General features: G+C 45.2%; 1 protein-coding gene across 1 annotated transcript in view; it reads left to right on the forward strand.

The window, feature by feature from the left end:
* Nucleotides 1-25,201, forward strand: part of LOC124722785 (outer dynein arm-docking complex subunit 3) — a 341,284-nt gene that overhangs the window by 166,856 nt on the left and 149,227 nt on the right. The window contains exons 6-7 of the mRNA XM_047247919.1: nucleotides 3,419-3,536; nucleotides 24,591-24,779. Coding sequence (XP_047103875.1) covers nucleotides 3,419-3,536; nucleotides 24,591-24,779 — 307 coding nt within the window. The remainder of the gene's footprint in view (nucleotides 1-3,418; nucleotides 3,537-24,590; nucleotides 24,780-25,201) is intronic.

Raw genomic sequence — 25,201 nt, forward strand, 5'->3', positions numbered from 1 at the left:
TGTTTTACAGAAACTTGAAATTCAGTGCGAATTTTAAAGGTTTCCACAACGAAACACTATCCTCGTATCTGGCATAAAATCAAAAGAGATTCTGGTTGTATGTAAAGTATAATAGCGGCAAGATGCAATCAATACCTTCAATACGCGATAGCAACGGTAACGTTATTGATGATACTGCCACTAAAGCAGAGTTACTAAACACGGTTTTCTGAAATTCCTTCACCAAAGAAGATGAAGTAAATGTTCCAGAATTCGAATCGAGAACAACTTCCAACATGGGTAACTTAGACGTAGATATGCTGGGTGTAACGAAACAGCTTAAATCACTTAATAAAGGCAAAGCCACTGTTCCAGATTCGCATCTAAAGATTGCACAATTGCACAGATCACACCAGTGCTCAAGAAACGAAATGCGCTCATTGCTTAAAAAAGGAAGGTGAATTTCAGACCCATATCAGTAACGTCGATTTGCAATAGGATTTTGCAACATATACTGTGTTCGAACACTATGAATTACCTCAAAGTAAACGATTTATCGACAAATAGCCAATAGGGACTCAGAAAATATAGTCCTGTGAAACACAACTAGCTCTTTACTCTTATGAAATAAGGAGTGCTATCGACAGGGGGATGTCAAATTTATTCCATATTTTCGGATTTACCTAAGCCTTTTGACACCGTTCCTCACAAAACACCTCTAATCAAACTGAATGCCTACGCCGTATCGCCTCAGTCGTCCGATGGTACTCATGATTTCCTGCCAGAAAGGTCACAGGTCATATTAATTGACGGAAAGTGATCAAGTAAATCAGAAGTAATAGCTTGCATTCGCCTAGAAAATGTTATAGTTCCTCCGTTGCCTCCTGATTTATATAAACGACTTCGGAGATAATCTGAGCAGCTTTTGTAGCACTATGACAGCTAACAAAGGAATGAATGTTGGAAATATCGTCTGCTACAATATGTACACGGAGACGCACAGCGATGCTACGTGTGGTTTGCAGATGAAAGTCCAGTGTGTGCGCCTCCCACTTCTCGTAACTGAACTGTAGTCAACTTGCTTACCTAGCGTCTCATAGACGTTGCCCCAATTGGTTTCTTCTTCGTTGGTCGCGAACTCTAACGCTTGTGCGACAAACAATGTATAATACTGTGGCACGCGGGTAGGTTTAATTGCCAAACAAAGTTATTAAAACAGTTTCTAGAGCCAGTGTGTCGTTCATACAAGATTTCCGGTCATTAATCATTAGTTCTCGACCACCGCAAAAGTCAGAAAATGCTTCGCACGATCTTAGAATTCGCGTGAGATCGCACAAGTATCTTTTCCGCAGCAGATTTAACAGTTAGTTCTCTCTTTAAGCGAAGATGCACTTCACACACTAGTAAGCGTGTTGCTACCCTGAAAACCGACCGTAGACTGGTTCAAATGGCTCTGAGCACTATGGGACTTAACATCTGAGATCATCAGTCCCCTCGAACTTAGAACTACTTAAACCTAACTAACCTAAGGATATCACACACATCCATGCCCGAGGCAGGATTCGAACCTGCAACCGTAGCAGTCGCGCGGTTCCGGACTGAAGCGCCTAGAACCGCTCGGCCACCGCGGCCGGCGACCGTAGACTGCGTTGGATTAACACACCATCGCACAAGAACGTCATCCGAGGCAATTTTTCAGCAGACTGGTTCGCCTTTACATGTGATCAGATGTGGTGTATGGATTCATGTATTACCTCATCGGAAACCGATCGTCGACTAGTAATGAGCTATCTTAGCTCTCTGACGCCTGCCCTCTCACGGTGTACTTTTGACTGGCTCATCCTTTTTACCAATAAGTACTAACAGTAACTAAAATGTGCAATTAGAATTTCTTGATGAATAGAATGATATTGAAATTATTATTAACAAGTTATCAGTGCAAGTAACGTCATCAGCACGTTTGGAGCTATATATTAACATCTAAAACGTAAATACAAATAATAAACATATTTGGGAACTTTCACGTAATTCCTCATAAGGAAGTGTTGTAGTTTATGTTAATTAAAGCACGTTTGAGTAGACTGCAGTGCGGTCTGGGGCAGTTTCATCTTGGGAAACGTCATCCGTGGTACCGACTAACATCACATCCATGGAATATGCTTGGTCCCCTGCAATATCTACATTACATGAGACCGTAATTCGTTCTTATATAGTAATAACGGAATTATATGAGACTGTGGCTCGTTCCTTTACATAGATACACTCATATTTGATGGTGGAAAGTAGACAGACTAATGCATAAGCGTTTTAGGGTCACGCAGTACATACATCTGACTTGAAATAGGGTGACGTCATTGTTAGGCTATGTTCTATGGACTTTGCATCACTTGCTTTGTGGTAAGTTGTGAGTACATTTGGCAACTGACACTCAATGACATATCTTCAGCTTGCGTTAGAATATGGTTTCAGAAACAGGTTTTACGATATGTGGCTGAGTTTTGACGACATATGCGCCAGAGTTGATCCGTTCTTGTTTGTGCCTATCTCCTTCAATTTTGGAGGCTACCGATGACTGAGGGTTTATTCTCGTGCTCTGTTAACGTTCGCTGGTGACTCCTTGATACCAGTAACATATACCATCTTCATCCTGAACGTTGTTGTACTTGGTGACTTGTGGAAAACTGTAGGGTTCTCCATCTTCATCTATCTCTGACGGAGGAGTATCCGATAGACAACCTAATGCACTGCACACTAATTCTGTAACTGCTATGACCAATACCATTCACAGCACACAAAAGTTCGTAGTTCTCACGTCACAAAGAAGCTGCTTTGGAACATATGTTACCACACTTTGAAACCCATTTTAGACATCAAATTTTCGCAGACTCTTGCGTAGGCGGCAGTGACGGCTGTTGTGCAGACTGAGCTTGAAATTCTGTTTCTCCACAAACAGTGATAGCCATTCAATCAGTCACAAAATTATTCTTAATTTTTGTGATCCTGTTTTTCAAGGGAATCTTAATTTTTCGTTTAGTGCGTGAAGAACTGACTCTGAAATAGAAAGCTCAGTTTTTTCTGTTGTTCTTAGTAACCTTTCATTGTCTGTTTGACTTAAGTGTTTTTGTACCAGAATGTTTCTGAAATCCTGTTATTTTTTCGTCCACAATTTTTGCCATATAGCAGCAAATATTTCCCTTTCGGCATTTAAACTTATTTCAGATCGTCCCGCTCCTGTTTCTCTTCTTCATAATACATAAGATAAATCAACTACTCATTAATATTGCTGAATTTTTACTTTGTTCGTGGTAATCACCAAGTTGTCAATGGTTTCTACTATTTCAGAAAGTTATTTACCATTACCATTGAATTCATGAAATGATGTTTATTGTCAAGTTTTAAAAAGAGATATGATAAAAATTTTCTGTTAATATTTTTGCAGGAGATAAACAAAGAGGCAATGGATCTCCGAGACATGACAAAAGGGACGCTGGTGAAACAAGAAACGATAGCTCTGAACGCTGGGAAACTCAGGGAGAGACAGCTCCAGGAATTCAGGTGTGACTTTTTCAGGGAAACTTAACTGTAATCTTCCACGTTCTTCTTTATTATGTGACATATATTACGTGTTTTTTTCATTTGACTAAAATCATCTGGACAGATAGCACTTCATTTGTCCGCTGTTACGTTCTTTCGGTGCATGATAAATATACCGCAGACTCAGAGTAGTCCGAACTAGACGGCAATATCTAAAAACTGCTAATACCAAACCAGCTTCACTTATGTTTCTTCATGTTTGTATCAGTAACACTCATAGCCAACAGTCTTATTCCATACGCTTCCTAATCAGTAATCATTCTTTTCAACATTGTTTTATTGTTATACACTGCCTGACAAAAAAGTAAAGCACTCGGAATGGTAAGCAGAAACGAAATGAAATTTCACAGTTTGAGAGTGTACGTGAGGTTATTTCAGCGATTACAATATCGAGCCAAATTTACAAAGAACTTGGTAGTATGAGTCAGTACGAAGTTGCACCTCCTCTAGCTGTATGCATGCACTGATTCGGTTGAGAAGCATGGCATAAGCTGTTATATCAAGGGAATGGAGATGACGTCTGACTTGGCTCCATCGGGGACAGCTCTGGCTCGACAGTACCTCAGTATCAGTCAGGTCGTTGAGACACGTGTCAAGTGTGAGCGAGCATTGTTTTGTTGAGAAATGGCACCACAATCCTGTCACACGAGGGGTGTCGCAGGACACCCGTCACGTACCGCTGTGCTGTCAAACTTCCCTCTATCAGTACCAGTCGTGACTGTACAACTTCCTTTGCACGCTTTGTGATTTTTTATTGGATACAGGAAATAGGAACAGATGCCGTTCACGGACAGAGGATTCAGATATTAATTTGTTCTACATCTAATAAGAAATAGTCAAAGTAATATATAACCTTTCCTGAATCTGCAACGTCAGTTGATAACAGTAGAGCCGGCCGGGGTGGACGAGCGGTTCTAGGCGCTAGTCTGGAACCGCGCGATCGCTACGGTCGCAGGTTCGAATCCTGTTTCGGGCATGGATGTGTGTGATGTCCTTAGGTTAGTTAGGTTTAAGTTGTTCTAAGTTCCAGGGGACTGATGATCTCAGAAGTTAAGTCCCATAGTGCTCAGAGCCATTTGAACCATTTGATAACAGTAGATTTGTGTGTTGAAATATGCTCTGATCAACCAAAACATTATAACCACTGCTCACCGCGACACTGGAGTCCGCCAAGTGGCTTTGCGGCGGAATGACGCGGAAGCAAAAGTATACTGAAGAGCGAAAGAAACTGGCGCACCTGCCTAATATCGTGTAGGGCCCATACGAGCACGCAGAAGTGCCGCAACACGACGTGGCATCGACTCGACTAATGTCTCAAGTGGTGCTGGAGGGAAATGACACCATGAATCCTGCAGAGCGGTCCATAAATCCGTAAGAGTACGAGGGGGTGGAGATCTCTTCTGAACATCACATTGGAAGGCATCCCAGATATGCATAATAACGTTCGTGTCTGGGAGTTTGGTGGCCAGCGTAAGTGTTTAAACTCAGAAGAGTGTTCCAGGAGCCACTCTGTATCAATTCTGGACGTGTAGGGTGTCGCATTGTCCTGCTGGAATTGCACAAGTCCGACGGAATGCACATTGGACATGAAAGGATGACAGTGATCCGACAGGATGCTCACGACGTGTGTGTCACCTGTCAGAGTCGTATCTAAACGTATCATGGGTCTCATATCACTCCAATGGCACACGTCCCACACTATTACAGAGCCACTGTCAGTTTGAACAGCCCCGCTGACATGCAAGGTCCATGGATTCATGAGATTGTCTCCATACCCGTTCACGACCATCCGCTCGATACAATCTGAAAGGAGACTCGTCCGACGAGGCAACATGTTTCCAGTCATCAATAGCCCAATGTCCGTGTTTTGATCCCAGGCGAGTCGTAAAGCTTTGTGTCGTGCAGTCATCAAGGGTAAACGAGTGGGCCTTCAGCTACGAAAGCCCTTATCGATGATGTTTCGTTGTATGGTTCGCACGCTGACGCTTATTGATGGCCCAGCACTGAAATCTACAGCAATTTGCGGAAGGGTTGCACTTCTGTCACGTTGAACGATTACGTTCAGTCGTCGTTGATCTTGTTCCTGCAGGATCTTTGTTCGCTCGCAGCGATGTCAGAGATTTGATGTTCCACTGAATTCCTGATATTCACGGTACACTCGTGAAATGGTCGTATAGGAAAATACTCACTTCATCGCTTCCTCGTGCGCCGACTGTAACATCACATTCAAACTCACTTAAATCGTGATAACCTGCCATTGTAGCAGCAGTAACCGATCTAACAACTGCGCCAGACACTTGTCTTATACAGGCGTTGCCGACCGCACCGCCGTATTCTGCCTGTTTATATATCTCCATATTTAAATACGCATGCCGATGGCAGTTTCTCTGGCGCTTCATTGTTTGTAAGTGAAGCAGACACGGACGGTGAATCACCCTAGCGCAGATACGAGCTGCAAATGGGGAAATCCACTGAGATAAGCGACTTTGACAAAAGGCAGATTATTATAACGCACAACTTGCGAACGAGTATCTCGATAACAGCGAAGCTCGTCGAATGTTCACGTGCTACTGTCGTGAGCATCTACGGAAAGAGATAGGACACTAGGCGCTATATGGTTGGACGTCCACGACTCTTCATAGAACATGGGGTTCGTAGGCTTGTCTGCTCTGTAAAGTAGGATAGATGGTGATCTGTGGTATCTACGCCAAAAGAGCACAATGCTGGTGCACGCACAAGTCTTTCGGAGTAGACCGTTCATCGTACGTTTTTCAACATGGAGCTCTTCAGCAGACCACCCTGTGGTACCGCGCGCCGTGGAATTTGAATCCGCGCCAGACGTCACGGACGTCGAAGACCCCTACAGGTCTCTGCACCATCGCGCCTAAGCTGTGGCGGCGCGCGCCTCCTGCCCCACATTTAGTGTGAGGGCGCCACAATGGAACACGTGGTCCAAGCGGCCAATAGCGGCGCCCCCGATCGTGTATTTAAGCGCCTGCCTCTCGCTCAGCCAGGGGATGCCTACCGGGACTCCATTCAAACCCAGGTTGGCGGCCACGACCTTACCCTCCAATCTCCTGATGACATCTCTCGCACTGCTGCCTTCCTGCACCAGACCTTGTCCGACGCCATCGCCACCCATATCCCCACCAAAGCCATCCACCCTCACCGCCCCGCCCTGCCTCCACAGGCCGTCCTTCTCCTTCGAGAGTCCCGCCGCCTCTACCGCTCTTTTCTCCGCACTCGTGACCAGGATACACTTACCCGCCACCGGCAATTACGACGACACATCTGCAACCTGCTTACTGCGAAGAAACGCCGTTCCTGGCGCCAGACATGTACACAACTCAACACCACGCTCCCCATAAACTCTTCCAAGTAATGGTCTGCTTTCCACCGTCTTACTGGGAACCGCCCCACCCCCCACTACCCTCTCCTCCTTAAAGACCGTCCCTTTCCTGACAGTCTCAGTAAGGCCAACCACTTTGCCTCTCACCTCTCTGATATTTTTTCCATCCCAGATGATCCCCACTTTGATCATTCCCTCTTCCCTGACGTCACGGACCACACGAACGCCTCTGTTCCTCCCCTTGCTCCTAGCTTCCAGTACTTGGGAGGAGGAGGAGATTAGTGTTTAACGTCCCGTCGACAACGATGTCATTAGAGACGGAGCGCAAGCTCGGGTGAGGGGAGGATGGGGAAGGAAATCGGCCATGCCCTTTCGAAGGAACCATCCCGGCATTTGCCTGAAGCGATTGAGGGAAATCACGGAAAACCTAAATCAGGATGGCCGGAGACGGGATTGAACCGTCGTCCTCCCGAATGCCAGTACTTGGGCCATACACCACCATCTGAACTTAACACTCCCATCACTACACAGGACATCAGCCTCACACTCCGCACTAAACGCAACACTGCTCCTGGCCACGACTGCGTTACCTACCGCCACCTCAAACACTACCCTCCCTCCTTCCTTTCAATCCTTGCCACCCTCTACAATGTCATCCTTGCCACTGGCTTGTATCCCGACCTGTGGAAAACCTCCCATATCCTGATGTTCTCCAAACCCAACAAGGCTCCATCTGATGCCTCTTCCTATCGTCCTATCTGTCTCACATCGGTGAGACCTCCTCCCAAACACCCAATGTGGCTTTCGACCTTCCTTCTCCGCTGATGACCAACTCCTCTGCCTCACTCATCTGCTCTCCCTCCAGCTTAACTCCCGTCGCTCCGCCATTTTTGTCTCCCTTAACTGCGAAAAGGCCTACGACCGTGTCTGGCATCCCGGTCTCCTGTTTAAACTCCAAACCTACGCCCTTCCTATCACCTACATCCGTCTGGTGGCCTCCTTCCTCTCCCACCGCCCCTCCTATGTTACCATCCATAATGCCAATTCCCACACCTTCTACCCCTCCGCAGGTGTGCCCCAGGGCTCTGTCCTCTCCCCTCTGCTCTACCTCCTGTACATGGCAGATATGCCCCAACCCCCCCCCCCCCCCCTCCAGTACACCTCTTGCAATATGCTGATGACACCGCATTCCTCGCCCTCGCTCCTACCCTCCAATGGTCCCAACGCCTTCTCCAGAATCACCTTGACCTTTTTGCTGCATGGTGTAACCAGTGGCTCCTGAAACTCAATCCTTCCAAGACACAGGCAATCATTGTAGGTCGTACCACTCGCTCCTTCCGGCTCCTCGATTTCTCCCTTACTGTCTGTGCCCGTCCTATCCACCTCACCCCCACTCTCACCTACCTTGGCCTCACCATTGACCGTCACCTCACCTGGATCCCTCATCTCCGCTCCATCCAATCCAAAGCCCACAACCACCTCCGACTCCTCAAACTCCTCTCTGGCCGGACATGGGGGTTGCACCCCTCTACCATCCTCCACACCTACAAATCCTTAATCCGTCCCATCCTCTGTTATGCCAGTACTGCCTGGATATCTGCCCCCCCCCCCAAATTCTATAAGTCCCTCCAGATCCTTGAGCATCATGCACTCCGCCTCACCTTCCGTATACGCCTCCCGTCCCCCATGCAGATCCTCTATCATCTCATTCCTTTCCCCCATCTGCTCCTATTCCTCGAACATATCCGCATCCTCTACACCTCCCGCTGTCTTGAACCCCCTCACCCCCTGGTTGCTCCACTCCTCTCCCATCCCTGCCCCCTGCCACGTCTTCACCATTGTGTCCCCCCTACCCTCCATCTCTACACCCTACATCTCCCTTCCCACAACTCCCCCTCCTGGATGATGCCCTCTCTCCCTCCATTTATCCATTTTATCAACTCTGATCCTCACTGCCCCTCCTTTCCTTTGTCGTTTTCCCAGGCTCCCTCTCCCCCCCCCCTTCCCTTCTCTTTCTTCCCCACCTCCCCTCTCTTTGCCCCCTTCTCTCCCCCGAGTCCTTTTACATTTCCATCCTCTGCCTCCTCTCATTCCCTCTCGCATCTGCCCTTCTCCCCCTTTATTAGTCCTCTCCCTCCTCGGTTCCCCCCCTTTTCGTTTTTTCCTCTCCTCCCTCCTTGTTTTTCCCCCTCCTCCAGGTCCCTCCCCCCAATCTGCCTTTGCCTCGGGAGTGCCATATTTGTGCCGCCATTTTGGTGCAGTGTTTTACAGTGTGTGTTTTTCCAGTGAGTGTTCCGTGTTGTGTCTTTTGGGAAGTGTAGCGAACAGCCATCATACTGTCGCTGGGTGTGCTTTTTTTATCTCTTGCGAACAGAAACCAGACTGTCGCCCTGTTTTTTTTAATTGTGTGTCTACTATGTTACTTGTCTGATTCCTGTGCATTTTATCAACATTGGCAACCCCCTTTTGCTTTCTGTTTTAACTTTCCGCATTTTTACGCCATTTTACACTTTAAGTCACCATTTTATCGCCTGTTTTTCCTTGTTTCTTTCTTCTTCCTTTTTTAAAAAAAAGTCTGTAGGCTGTAGAGCAGCGTAATAAGCTGCTGCCAGCCCGCCCCCTTCGGGGGGAATTGAAAATCAATATAGAAGAAAAAAAAAAAAAGCTCAGCCAGCGAATCTAATCGTTGCGTGCGTCTTGACATATCGCCTCGATAACAGACAACGTGTCTATCCTTCTTTGTTTTCATTACTAGTGGACGTCTCGGACTCGTTTGGTTGTCTCTGTTACTCGGTTGCTTCTTGCGTGTTGTCGTCGTAAGGTCTGTCTCGATCGTCCGTCGTTGTTTCGTTTCCGACCTTTCCGTTGTTTGTTTGTTCGCGGGCCGCTCTCCGTTTGGTCCCGCCGCGCTTTCTCGGCACCCCTGCGACCGTTCTGGGCGCGGTTACGACACACCCTTATGGGTTCACATGTAGACCCAACGACATCGTTAGTTACGATTGTAGTGGGCACGGAACTATCGCGATCCGTCAGTCGATCAATGGAAACGTGTCGGCTCTTCGGGCGAATCTCATTTCTGCTTCACTAGATCGATGGTTGTCTCCACAAACGCCGTGTAGCGCGCTGCAGATGCACAAACGCATTCTGGTGGGAACAGTGTTATACTACGGGAGACATTCTACTGCGCTTGCATAGGACCTGTGTTAGTAATCGAAGACACGCAGACAGATGCGAACCACGTGCATCGCTCGATTTCTTCCACGACGGTGATGTCATCTTTCAGCAGTATAAGTGTCCGTGTCTCGGAGGCAGAATTATGCTAATGTGGTTTGAGGAGTATTATAGTGAACTCACGTTGATGTCTCGGCGACCAAATTCGCCTGATGTAAGTATTATGTCTCCACGCTCGTCGTCAAATGTGGGATGTCTAGGAAGCTTGCTTACTCGGATAGCTAGACAACATTCAAACAAATCGTATTAATGAATTTATTACAATAAGTAAAGATACAACACTTTGCTGTTACACAGATGTGTCGCAAGCAAGGGCGACATACGATATAATCAAACTTCCTCAGTATAGATAATTCGAGTGTGAGCTACATAGAGAGTACAAGCGGAGTCACTAGTGTTGCTGCATCTATACGAGAGCCTAATCTTGAAGCTGCTATTCAACTGTGGCGTCACCAGTCGGTCGTGGCGCTTATATCCTCTTCACATAGGGGTCGCTGCTGTCTAGTTGTCGTCCTCGAGAGGGGTCGGTCAGTGTGCGATTGGCTGACCTCTTCTCATAGCCATCTCTTCTCTATCGTTGCCGACTGGTGTGCCGGCGCTCGACTCTACGCTGTAGCAATAAGTCTTATAGAACCCATCTCGGTCGCTATCGGGCGCCATCACCGCGTGCGCAAATGAGCGATCCGTTATTTACGCGAATGACTTGACGTGTGCGTAGGCTTCTAATGCCACATACTTTCACAAATCTACCAACAACGTGTCGGGTCCTCGATATGTAGAATGAATTATGTATTCCGTTCCAAAGTGCACAGCCGGCCGGTGTGGCCGAGCGGTTCTAGGCACTTGAGTCTAGAACCGCGCGACTGCTACGGTCGCAGGTTCGAATCCTGCCTCGGGCACGTATGTGTGTGATGTCCTTAGGTTAGTTAGGTTTAAGTAGTTCTTAGTTCTAGGCGACTGATGACCTCAGAATTAAGTCCCATAGTGCTCAGAGCCATTTGAACCATTTTTTTTTCCAAAGTGCACAAACAAGCTATTAAATGGTTCAAATGGCTCTGAGCACTATGCGACTTAATTTTGAGGTCATCAGTTGCCTAGAACTTAGAACTAATTAAACCTAACTAACCTAAGGACATCACACACATCCGTGCCCGAGGCAGGATTCGAACCTGCGACCGTAGCGGTCGCTCGGTTCCAGATTGTAGCGCCTAGAACAAGCTATTAAGCAGGTGGTCATACTGTTTTGGTTCATCAGTGTATATAGATACAAAGGTTTACAGGTCGGTCAGTCTTCAATAGAATGAGTATTCCATAGATGACGATCCCTGACCTCTACGAAAGTCTGTAAATTTTACGAAATGGCAATCGTACAAAATGGGGTCTGTGCGTCGATGTTTGAATTTACGTAGACCCTCGCTTGAGTTCCAGAGAGTTGACTCTTGCATATTAGTGGTAGCGGCGTAAGCGTTCGCGGCAGCGTCCTGGTGCAGCGGTGGTGGCTGCGTGGGTGGCAGCGCCGCGGCCGATACCGCAGGCACCACACCGATTGCCTCTACAGAACGCTGGAGGCATTGGGACCTCTCCCCGGGTCCCGATTATCCTGGCTAGAGCAGAACCGTGATTCGTCGCTGAACACAACACGATGCAATACACCGGCAATTCGGGACTCTCGTTCACGGCACGACTCCAAACGCAACCGTTACTATCGTGCAATTTTGTCATATGATGACATGTTGGAGACCGTGGCTGTTGTTTGAAGACAAATGTTGATGGTGTTAGGACAGCAACCAGCCACAAATAATATTAATACACCTATCTGCAGATCAAGTAGCAAATGTATATGTTACTATAATTCTCATGATGCCAAATGTAATAAAATAATATACTATTTTACCTATACAGTTCTAAATATATATAAGAAACTTTATAATTAATTTAACAATATCAGATTAAAAAAAATCAATGTCTCTGTACTAATGTAAAAGGCATTACAGTTTTGTAAATGAATATATGATCCTTTCCAAACATAGGACATCATCGTCAAATGTTACGATATATCATAGCATCTGTGATACTCATATGTTTGTAAGCTCTTTGTATGTATCAAAACATGTGCTGCGTGGTTGAAATGATCTCAGCGACAAATCTAAAGTGTACAGTGAGAACTATTACGTGTGCAACAACGAGGATGCAAGGATGCAGTGGGAATGCATTTACATCGATTGGACGAACGTTATGAAAACAAAAACACGAAACCGACGTTTCACGTAAGTCACATGCAACGAAAATCTGTAACGCAACCATCTGTGTGTGGCGTGTTTATAATTATATTTTATTCATATTTTAGGACAATTAATCTATAAAAACACACCAAATGTCAGAAAGAAAGCGTGTAAACCGTCTGATGATGAATCACAACGATTCGAAACCGGTAACGGTTTCCTTTGAATAAAGGAACTCAAAGTAAATTTGTGGCTGGTTGCTGTCCTAACACCATCAACATTTGTCTTCGTTACTACCGTGTTGTTAATGGCGGCCTACGCACGGCGAGCTAATCCCTCGTCTGGCTGCTGCAATGGTGCGGTATGGCACAGAATGTCGCAGGGAATCCGTGACTTGTTCTCTGGTGGTAGTCATAGATGTGAAGAGATTACAGTGTGCTCGGTGCACAATACGGCGCTCCTGCAGTGTGGTTGTGACACGTGGCCGACCGGAAACTTGAGTACGAGTATGGTTACCCTCATGTTTCCGTGCTGACCGACATCGAGCCACTGACACATGCAAATGCTCATATATCTGGATATTGTCCGATTCGACCAGCTGACCAAATTGATGGTCGGTCGGTCGGTTGGTTGATCTGGGAGGGGGAACCAAGCAGCGAGGTCATAGGTCCCAACAGATTAGGGAAGGATAGGGAAGAAAGTCACCTATGCCCTTTCCATCCCGGCATTTTCCTGAAGCGATTTAGGGAAATCACGGAAAACCTAAATGAGGGTGGCCGAACGCGGGTTTGAACCATCGTCCTCCCGAACGCGAGTCCAGTGTGGTAACCACAGCGCTACCTTGCTCGGTGTGCCAAATTGAGACCCATATTGAGGCATGTTTCAAAGGTTATCAGTTGTGCCCTCTTCGTGTCCTTGACGTTGATCTCTCAGCATCTGACACTGTCCTCTTCCCTTTTATACCCTTCGAGGCTTGAAACAACGATTAAAACGATTAACACGCGCAGTACTAACTGCACTCTGGTGGCTGTTCTACCTGTCACAGAGAAGTGCAACTCTTATTAGCTCGCTACCTATGAATGGTGAGTATGTTGAAACTTCAAATGGTTCAAATGGCTCTGAGCACTATGGGACTCAGCTGCTGAGATCATGAGTCCCCTAGAACTTAGAACTAGTTAAACCTAACTAACCTAAGGACATCACAAACATCCATGCCCGAGGCAGGATTCGAACCTGCGACCGTAGCGGTCTTGCGGTTCCAGACTGCAGCGCCTTTAACCGCACGGCCAGTATGTTGAAACTAATTTAGGATTAGTAACTAAATTGATATTAAACTGTGTTACGATGTGTGTGAATGCCTCCAGCTGAACACCACAGTTTAACACCCCTGTATATTATGTAGCATTGCACTTATTGTTTGGACACTGTGCACACTGGAAACACCATCGTATTGTTCAACTTAGAATAGCCCTGGTTATATTTACTAAATGAGGGTCGCCTAGCCGCGGGAAATGTAGTAGGAAATCGTGTTCACAAATGTAAAATGAGTTTACAATTTCCAAAACCTGTATTATTTCTTAAAATCAGCAATACGAGTCCTGTTGAAATGTCACTCTTAAAAACAATGAAAACTAACATGAAAACTGAAGTTAAATATGGTGGGAGATAGAGTGAAAGAAGAAAAAATAAGTGTTCACCTACACAGCTCGCATTTTCAAATTAACAAGGGATATACTGACACACTGAGGTCTGCGTGCCGGCAGCTGTGGCCGAGCGGTTCTAGGCCCTTCAGTCTGAAACCGCGCTGCTGCTACGGTCGCAGGTTCGAATCCTGCCTCGGGTAAGGATATGTGTGATGTCCTTAGGTTAGTCAGGTTTAAGTAGTTGTAAATCTAGGGGACTGATGACCTCAGATGTTAAGTCCCATAGTGCTTAGAGCCATTTGAACCATTTTTGAGGCTTGCGTTCTATTTGCACAACTAAATAGTCTGAATGCGAGCTGCTCAGAATATGGACTCTGAAATATGACTAACACAATTCCTATCTGCGTGTCTGCAAAGGTGACACTTAACATCTTCAAACTCCGGTGTTAGGACGAGGCGAGAGGTAGGAGACGAATGCGGTAGAAATTCTCTGTGCTCCGTTCGGAGCTGAGCGCATTCCTCAAACTCCCTTGAAGGGACGACAGAATGCTAGTTGCCAATGTGACGAAACTCGAATGGAGGAACACTGCTAAAATTTCTCTGACGTGGTGTACAAATGCGGATTTACTATTTATGAGGTTGGTAGGAGTTTGTGTAGTCTTCCTCTACTTGTTGACATAGCACACGCAGTGTATACTAGGAGGGGCAATGCACTGGATTGCATGGTCGAAGTTTGAGATGGTAAGAATTTTTCTCACGATGCAAGGGAAACGAAAGGCGGCATTCTTTTTAACTTCCACGATGAAGAGGCGTTTGTCACAGCTCAAGTAGGCATTTGAAGGCTTAGGCGCAGCTGCGCACAGGAACTCGCCAACGCAGGCAGAAACACCTCACTTGCTCCTGGAGCCACCCAGGTGTCTGCCAGCCATGCCTTCAGGCTATTTCAAGGTTTTTTTCTGAAAGTGGGCAGGAAACTCAGAGTAAACCGGAATTCGCTCCATTCCAAAAGTTAGTATTGCCTGCTTTTACTTATGAAATAAAGCGTAACTGAACTGATGCAAAATCGTGAAGCGATATGTACCAACCATATTATAGTGTGTACCAAGCTACATTGACATCCGACCTTGACTTCTGGATGCTTCAGTTTTTTTTTATTTCTGAAATTCGTTTACACTATTGAACTTTGCTTGACACTAATTTTCTTTTCCGATTTTACGACTCATTCATCCTTCAGCTTATTTCAGTTACTGTGTACTTATATGCGCACTTTTATAGCACCATAAGGCTAGTTGTCTGATACTATGTTCACCAATTGTTCGGTAATCATTCTCATCAAGGAAAAGACTATTTCCTTTCCTCTGCATCTTCTATGCAATATTGGTTCATTACCTACGCAATGTGTATGTATACATTCGTAACAAACTTCTAGATGTGAGGGATGGGGGACGTGGGGGGGGGGGGGGGGGGGGCAACTGATCCCTAGATTATATGTCCTACAACACTGCTGCTTTAGGTGATGTGCACTGGCCACACAAGGAGATGCTCAAACAGTTTGTCTTTATTGACAATGCGTGCTTGGCGGCCCCTCGACACGGACTGGCAAAGTCTGTTTGTGATACCTGGACTCGCTTAAGCTGCTGATATAGATGCACAGTTCCAGATCTTTGATATTGTCAACCTGGGTAGCGTATTTTACGCTTTTAAAATGTTCCCTGAAGCACAAGTACTAAGAGCTGGCAGGCTGGTGCGCCCGACCCTTCACCTTGACAAGGTTTTGCTCAAAACCCGGTGTACATCCAAACTGAGGTGTGCTGGGACCCGTCATGTATGACCCACATAGCGCGACGAACTGCTTTCAGAACCAGAATGGATCGTTCACTCTTCTGCAAGTGAGCGTAATTTTGAAACTTCCTGGTAGATCAAAACTTTGTATAGACCAGAACTCGAACCCAGAACATTGTGTTTCTGCGGCCAAATCTCTTACCCACATAGTTAACTAAGGACGACTGATTGAGAAAACTCTCCATCCAGGTACAAAGATCTGAATAAAATTTTGTGTTTGTTATGCTGATACAGGTTGCGAAAAAATGAAAGTCAAGTCACGCGTAAACAATTCACGGTATTCATCTGTGTCTCTGTGTCTGCTCAGCTCGAGAGTTCGCATCAACGCCCTACTAAGATTATAGCCGCTGTCCCAGTTGAAACTGGTCTCGCATATTCTAATTTCTACCGTTTCTTTGATAACAGAATCCCATCACGTAGTTTCATTCAGCTGAATCCTGTACTTATTTTTGAGACTGTGTTCATCAACTGCTGATTTACAGAGACCTTGATTTTTTAGTGTGCCTTTGGTGTTCTGCACAGCGATCGATAACGGTAGGGATTGACTGGCCGATGTAATTGTTTCCTCACAAACAAGGAGTCTTACAAACGGAGACTGTGCTTAACCGGCCGCAGTATCTCCTTTATCTTGTTGGGCGATCGAAAAATAGGTCTTTTGCCTCTTCCTTCCCAACAATCTACCTGTTTTGCTCGATGTAACACCACAGAAGGGAAGAAGTTCAATAGGTAGATCGTCACGTGGTTACCCAACATTTTCGTGTTCTTGTTTCTTGTAGAGCTCCATAACCGTTCTTTCGGAACACGTACTCCAGATTATTAATCTCGGAATCTAAGTTGCCGCTGTCACAAACAGTTGCAGCGCTATTGTTAACATGCTTAAGAGCTAACACCGAGAGCTAAGATATAAATCAGTGTGCGTTCCGTAAATGTGTCGTCAACATATCAATAAAATCAAGATGGACGAAATGTACTGACGTATGCCGATCAGTCACGAGCCGTCTATGGGCTATATATGGTTACAATAGCGGCAGCCACGATGGTCACCTGTTGCTGCCGAAGACGAAGGATGTTCTCGTCGAAAAATCGAAATTGTACCCAGATTGACGTGAGAAGCAAACCAAAAACTTTTTATACATAAAATTTCTTATTTTCGGCAGTTTATTGCCTACGGAAATACACAGAAGAGCTGAAGAAACTGGTACACGTGCCTAACATCGTGTAAGGCCCCCACAAGCACGCAGAAGTGCCGCAACACGACGTGGCATCGACTCAATTAATGTCTGAAGTAGTGCTGGAGGGAACTGACACCATGAATCCTGCAGGGCTGTCCACAAATCCGTAAGAGAACGAGGAGGTGGAGATCTGTTCTGAACAGCACATTGCAAGGCAACCCAGACACACTTAATAATGTTCATGTCTGGGGAGTTTGGTGGTCAGCGGAAGTTTTTAAACTCAGAAGAGTGTTCCTGGAGCCACTCTGCAGCAATTCTGGACGTGTGGGTTGTCGCATTGTCTTGCTGGAGTTGTCCAAGTCCCTCGGAATGCAGAATGGACATGAATGGATACAGGTGATCAGACAGGTTGCTTACGTATGTGTCACCTATCAGAGTCATATCTAGACGTATCTGGGGTCTCATCACTCCAACTGCACACGACCCACACCATTACAGAGTCTCCACCAGCTTGAACAGTCCCCTGCTCACATGCATGGTCCATGGATTCACGAGGTTGTCTCCACACCCGTACGCGTCCATCCGCTCGATTCAATTTGAAACAAGACTCGTTCGACCAGACAACATGTTTCCAGTCATCAACAGCCCAATGTCAGTGTCGACGGACCCAGGTGAGGCGTAAAGCTTTGTATCGTGCTGTCATCAAGGGTACACGAGTGGGTCTTCGACTCCAAAAGCCCATATCGATTATGTTTCGTTGATGGTTCGCACGCTGGCAGTTGTTGATCCCGGCCGCAGCGAAGTCGGGTATTTGATGTTTTACCGGACTGGTGATACTAACGGTACACTTTTGAAATGGTCGTACAGGAAAATCCCCACTTCACGGCTACCTCGGAGATGTTGTGTTCCATTGCTCGCGGGCCGACTGTAATACCACGTTCATACCCATCTAAATCTTCATAACCTGCCGTTGTAGCAGCAGCAACCGATCAAACGACTACGCCAGACACATGCGTTGCCGATCCGTTTACATATCTCTGTATTTGAATACGCATTCGTATACCAGTTTCCTTGGCGCTTCGGTGTATATCCAATGTCGGTGAAGGTTTATAAATAGTTTTCATCATTTTCAACAGCTCACAAATGGGTGAGTGAATTCCAACGTGCACTGCATCACTTGAAGACGATCCACGTGAGAAGTGTTCTAAAATCGCAGCCAAGCATGAAAACAATTACAAAATAGTATCGGACAGTTGGTGACTAAATACGTAAGATATCACTTACATTAAAGGCATATCAGAAGAAAGACTATCGTTCAAAGTCAACTAAGATGGGGCACACTACAGACGCCGCAGTAGTTAAATACTGTCTACAAGCGATTGCAAAAACGAACGTTTCGTTGATTGCGTAATAGAACCAGCTAATTACGCACACTCGTTTGTTATTGTGGATGAGACATGGATCCTCTACTTCACGTAGGAAACGAAACAACAGCGACAGTAATCGCTGGAAACTGGTAGCCTTGCATAAAAAACGGCGAAATGGATTTCATCTCCCGGAAAGACAATGATGTGTGGGGCGCTCAACTGCACGGTCATCAGCACCCGTACAAAGCCCCAGTTGTTACACAGTCCAATTTTTTCGCAGTCCACTCTAGCCACTGTCACAGATGATGATGGTGATGACGAAATGATGAGGACAACACAAACACCCAGTCCCCGGGCAGAGAAGATCCCCAACCCGGCCGGGAGTCGAACCAGCATGTTATGAGTGCAAAACAGGTTCATCTTATAGATTACCTTGAAACAGTAAAATAATATCTGGTAAATACTACTCAAATATTGTGGAACTTTGGACTACAAAAGAAAAATAAGCCCTTTCGTTAGTGTATTGCATTTGTTCAGAAAGATGCCATGTCCCATCAACGTCAAACGTCATTACACCGCTCACATGGACAAGTCTATCAAATGTTCAAATGTGTGTGAATTCCTAAGGGACCAAGCTGCTGAGGTCATCGGTCCCCCTACTTATACTCTACTTAAACTAACTTATGCTAGGAACAACACACACACCCATGCCCGAGTGAGAACTCGAACCTCCGGCGGGAGGGGCCGCGCAATTCGTTACATGGCACCTCAAACCGCACGGCCAATCCGCGAGGCGACACTTCTGTCAGAAATCATTTGTTGTGGAAGTGAAATGATGCATGTCGCTTATTTGTCACCACAGACGAATTTTCTCAGATGTCGGCAGCAAATGACAGTAAAACAAGCGTGGCAGATCGTTAGTGTGTACAAGCTACGAGATGCTCTCTTTTAGTAGTTACTCTCGCTACATTTGACATTTTTGTTAGAAGACTGTGCAAAGATCGAATAATTTCCGATATGGAATTTCCTATTAATTTTGCTTCAACTGCAGTTCTGCATTGGATCTCGCGTAAGTTGCATCGTTGGCATTAGACTAAGCGCGTTAATGGAAATATCGCAAAGAATCCAACTGATAAATTGCTTTTTAATTCAACTCGCGTGCGATGCTTTGACCACTTACGTACATACAAGCTACTATCCATGACTTTGGTACATCACTTTGGTACATCACTGTGTTATACCGAAGTGTCTGTTGCTATCAGCCCATAATTGAAGTTTGTTTCAAAACACTGTAGAAAGAGACCAACTGCTCAGAATGACGTCAGATTTGAATAGTATAATACTAATACAGAGGGAAACGTCATTGAACAAACAAACAAACATAAAAAATTATCCGACTGTAATCCTCAGAATTCGCACATCAACAGACGTGCGAATACGGCTGTTCGTCAGTTTGCGTCCGAGACGCGCAACGTGATTGTCTCCATGAAGGATCGCACGCTACTGGTAAAGCTCTTTTACAAGGACGGGGAGTGTGCACCAGTAGCCCAGCAGAAATACCGGGCGTTGAAGAGTATGAAACAAGCTATTGGTCCGATGTTGGCTCAAGGTACGGAGAAAATGATTACAAAATCCGAAAAGACAGTATCTTCTGAAGTGGAATGAGGCAGAGGGAGAAAAGCAGTTGATCCAATGTGTGTCGAAAATGCGGCCACAATACTCCAGGACGATCCGCCCCCTTAGCTGAATGGTAACGTGCTTGCATCCCATGCAGCGGGCCCCGGGGCCGATTCCCGGCCAGGTCGGAGATTTTCTCCGCTCGTGGAGTGGGTGTTGTGTTATACTCATCATCATCTCATCCTCATCGTCGGCACGCGAGTCGCCCAATGTGGCATCGACTGCAGCAAGACTCGCACTCGGCGGCCGATCTTCCCCGGATGGGGCCTCATGGCCAGCAATACCGTACAATCATTTCATTTCATTTTACTGCAGGATAGGCCGAGCGGTGGTGTGAAAAAATGCAGTGCATGCGGAATTGACCGAACGTTGGACATGACTGCGAGCAAGCTGCATAAATTCCTACGAAACATCCTACATCGCTATCCGTACAAAGTTACCCATACTCATGAGTTGCTTGCTGCAGACCTGCCAGCAAGACCAATGTTCGCTCTAGAATTTCTTGCTCGCATGGAAGAGGACACTGAATGGTCAAGGAACGTTCTGTGGACAGGCCGAGCCCATTTCCATCTCCTAGAACATGTCAATACACAGAATTACAGAACACGAGCAATGTAAAATCCGCAGGCACATCAGCAGGTACCACTTCATTCTGCAAATGGTGCGAGTTGACGGCATCATTTATCATAGGGCCATATTTTTTCGAGGAAGGAGTCCTGCCGGTCCTGTTATATGTAGTCACTGGTAATTGCTATGAGAGTCTTTTCCGCAGCACCGCCATTCTAACTCTTGAACAGCGTGGTTGTATGGGTAGTGTAACGTGCGCTTGGGGCACACAATACTCATTAAAGGCTGAACTATGATAAGTGAATGGGGTTCACTTTACAAGACAGGATTTTTGTACATATATATTGACCGCATGTACCTGAATGGTGGCAAATCAGACTTACACCCACTCTGTAATAACAATGATACGTCAAATAAATCCGAAATACAACTACACGTCAGGACGGACAAAAAGCAACACAGAAGATGCTACCAATTTGTTAATAATACGGTCGCCAGCCTAATTAGGCATTAACTGAGTTTCTTCTCTGTACAAGTTGATGTACGTTCATGCAAAACAACACGTAATATAGTAAATTTTAGAACCAGAAAATCTACTGAACTGATAGTTTCACGTTCTGTACTAATATGGAAAAACCATAAATACATAACACTACACTATAATGTATACTACAAAACTTCGTACTGTCTATTGATCTGATTAAAATCTGGCGTAGGTTACCCTAGAAATAGCACTTTCGAATCACACACACAATGTCAATTTTGATAAAGGTAAAACACTGATAAATTTTGGCTTTTATATTGACTTTAACTTTGCTGGTCAAATCAGTTTAAAACACTTCAGAATTCAAATGAATAAAAAAAAAGGGGGGGGGGGACCCTGAAACTGTTATGATCACTGTATAAAAAAAAATTAATTACTGACACCATTATGCGCTCAAGATTTCCAATATATGAGTTACTACTCTCTTTATCTTATTTCCTACTCATTTAAATACCTTTATATCTGTCTCGAAATAATTAAACTTCATTACTAAATCAATATTAAAGTTATCTTCCAACTTTGTCAGACCTTCGTTATTCATTTACTGGTTCATTAACAAAACAATTCTTTAAACACCATTCTAACATAGTTAGGTCTGCAAGTAATTATTATTAACACAAAATTTAATTTTTCATTTCGGGACACTCGGATTGCACAACATTTGGAAAGAACCCTATCTAGGTTAGTTGTGAGGATAATTAAATGATAGGAAAGTTCTGGTAAAATTTAAGTTGTTATTGAACACTATGGAACAAAAGTAACACTGGTCCATACGAATACAGTACTAAAAGTTTCAACCTGTTTGTATCGATGCGGCGGTTGGCGGCGGCAAGATGGCGAGGCACAGAGCACACATACAACCACAGCTATGGCTCTTGACGTATCGGCACTTTAATTCTTCTTAGCGTCGCAATACTTTTCCGTTTAGTGCCTATGGAATTTTGCCATGCCGTATGGGCGTTGGAACGGCATACCCGAGGCTCAATGAAACTACGTCTTCCAAGAGAGCCTCCTCGCTCCAGAACGTGTTGCTCAGACCAATGCCAAACTCCATCTACTACTGATACAGCTGAGCCCGTTGTGCCGTGCAGTGCCCATGCGCATTTTCCCGCGCTCGCCTGCCATCCACCTTTTACCGCTCCCTTACAGGCCGGGTATTCACCCGAGGTTTTGCATTCCACATATCCTAACACATTGCCTACGTATGGATCAGACGCACAGTTACAATTTTAAACATGTTACAACAGTTTCAACATTTGTTACCTTTCAATTCTATTACAATATTGCTTGACATTTGACATAAACATTAATATTCACTTTGAAAATTTGTTTACAGTTTTCTTAACACAATGACACGAAACAAGAAAACAAATGAAATCAGAACATCAAGTACTCAAGTTTAACGAAAAATCAGATGGAAAAAAATATTATTTATATGTACAATAGTAGAACGTCGTTGTTGTTACAGTCGGACCATTTTGACGCGAGATGGTGGTCCGGCGCACATTACACAGCAGCAGGTGCGGACGCCGACGCAGACGCTACAATTATCGTCCGTCATTTCCCTACAGCCTGATCATAAAGCGCGTCACTTCTGGCTGTGAGGTTATTTGAAAGAAGTTCTGTTCAGTCTTCTAGTTACGAACGTAGCTGAATTGGAGGCACGCGTTGCGCAATGCATTCTGAATGTAACCCCCAAGACACTCGACCTGTTGTGAAACATGCTGTTTCTCGATTTCAACTTGTGGCTGAAAACGGTTGACAGCATATTGAACATGTCTTGCGCCTGTCTCTCGATAATTTGAACCCGACGGCTTTTTGCTTTTTATGCTGGTTTTGGCCCCAGTACAATTCAATACCGATTTCATTTCGTTTTTCGTGCGATTTTTGGCCTCAGGATAATTAAAAACCCATTTTTCCCATCCGATATGGTACGCCCTTACCGTGGTGGATGGACTTACCTAACTAACAGTACCACAACTGTTGACTGCCGAACTAGTGCATTCATGTACATTGAACAGTACTGATGGTTTAATGGGCAACTTAAACCATAGCCGTCGTATTGCGCTTCATCTGTCATTTATAGCCAACCCTATTTACGTGAAGACTCTTACAGTACCATTTACTGGTAAAAGTTTCGTTAATTTTTTTTTTGTTCCATGATGTTTCCCCTGCGTCAATAATATTCTGTTCAAATTTGACGACGTTCTGAATAGTGGTTCTCTTTCTACAGCGTTTTGAAACTGGTACTTTAATTGTGGATGCCCTGTATTTCCTCCGTTGCACGCTGGTATCAGATTCCACTGTCGTACTGCACGAGACCGTGTCCAGAGAGCCGCAGATCTTCACCTGAAACCCGTTCCACTTATTTCTCTGGGGAGGCTACTGAAAGCTCAAGTTCAAGAAATTCATTAAACTCTTGGTATCTTTCCAAAAAAAGTGTAATTAAACCCCTCACTCGTCTCTTTGGCGTTACGGGCCAAACAGCGGGGTCACGATGGCAGACAACGTGCAAATTAATAGCGACGTAATAAAAATTGTCATCGAATGGTTTTGACGATTACGCGTGTGAAGTGGTAGCATACATCCATTAATCAGAGGTATGTGCGGCAATACCCTCGTATAGATCAGACTTTTCCTCAATGTGTTGTTGACTGAAGGTGGTTCTTCCGTCAAATAGAGACTCCCTGGTCCCTATGGTTCTTTGGATCAGGTGTAGATTGTGTCCCAGTATTGGAGTTCATCTCCACCCTATCTTTCGTTTTCACATTTCTGCACAAACACTCAGACGCTACAATACACTTCACCAGCACTGATTTCGGTCTTCCACACTACCCAGAAAAGCGCTATACACAGACCGGACGTAAGCAATGGTGTATGACTAGGAGCTTGCCCTAAGAGCAATCCTACATTGACAGCAACCTAGGCGGCAAACGGAGCCAAAATTTCTTGCCTGGAAGTAACTTTGTGCCACCAAATTCACGGGAACACCTTTTCTGACGCTTTACTCGCCAAATTCAACCACGTGTAATAAGAACCAGAGTCGCACTTTTTCTTATGTGAATATACCTATTTACCACACTATCTACTCCTTGATTGTTTATTGTCAAACTAGCAACTCCGTGCAGTAAAACATATTTAGACTGACGTAAGGCTAAAATGGTGATGACAGGGCCCTCAAAAATTATGTGAATACGAAGAATGTTGTCGATGGCTACGACTACACCACAGTAAAGATAAGCGGTTTACATATAAAATTCGTTATATACCAAAATTTGATTTTGTTCGTCTGTCCAGATAATTTTGGTCACATAGTCCAGCGAGTGTGTACTGCTAAAGTGAGATATAAAGTTTTATATCTTATGGAAGAACGTCAGCTACAAGTCGGCTTCAATTATCAGAGTGCAGGTAGAGGAACGACGTTTGGAGCTAGAGCGCTTAGAAAGACGAATTTTTCCTACGAGTCGCCCTATGGTACATCAAGACTCAACGAGTTCAAACGATGCTGCTCAGACGATGGCCGAAGAGACGGCAGCTGCAGCGGCGACGGATTTCCTTGAAAATGCGTTTGCCAAACTGAAGGAAGCAACAGGTGAAGCCGTGCTGCTTGATACTAGCGCTACTATCTCTTGCTTGCTCCGTTATTTCGCTTGTAGATACCTCGAGCACGATAAACCTACACTGCATTGCAGTGACACACTCTTTTCTATTGTTCCATAATTTTTTATTTTCTCATTCCCTAGGTGTAACGGTATTTTTCTTTACAATGTTAATACGACACGTTTGCGAGTTTAGAAACAAATACAAAACAAATATTAAGTACTAATCCATAAAATTACACCTACTAATACAGCACAACAATTGTGAACATTGTTGAAACGCCAAAGAAGCAAGAATAATTCAAGGGTGTGAGCCGCGCGGGATTAGCCGTGCGGTCTCAGGCGCTGCAGTCGTGGACTGTGCGGATGGTCCAGGCGGAGGTTCGAGTCCTCCCTCGGGCATGGGTGTGTGTGT

The sequence above is a fragment of the Schistocerca piceifrons genome, chromosome X (genome assembly GCF_021461385.2).
Source record: "Schistocerca piceifrons isolate TAMUIC-IGC-003096 chromosome X, iqSchPice1.1, whole genome shotgun sequence".
In the NCBI taxonomy this organism is placed as follows: Eukaryota; Metazoa; Arthropoda; class Insecta; order Orthoptera; family Acrididae; genus Schistocerca; species Schistocerca piceifrons.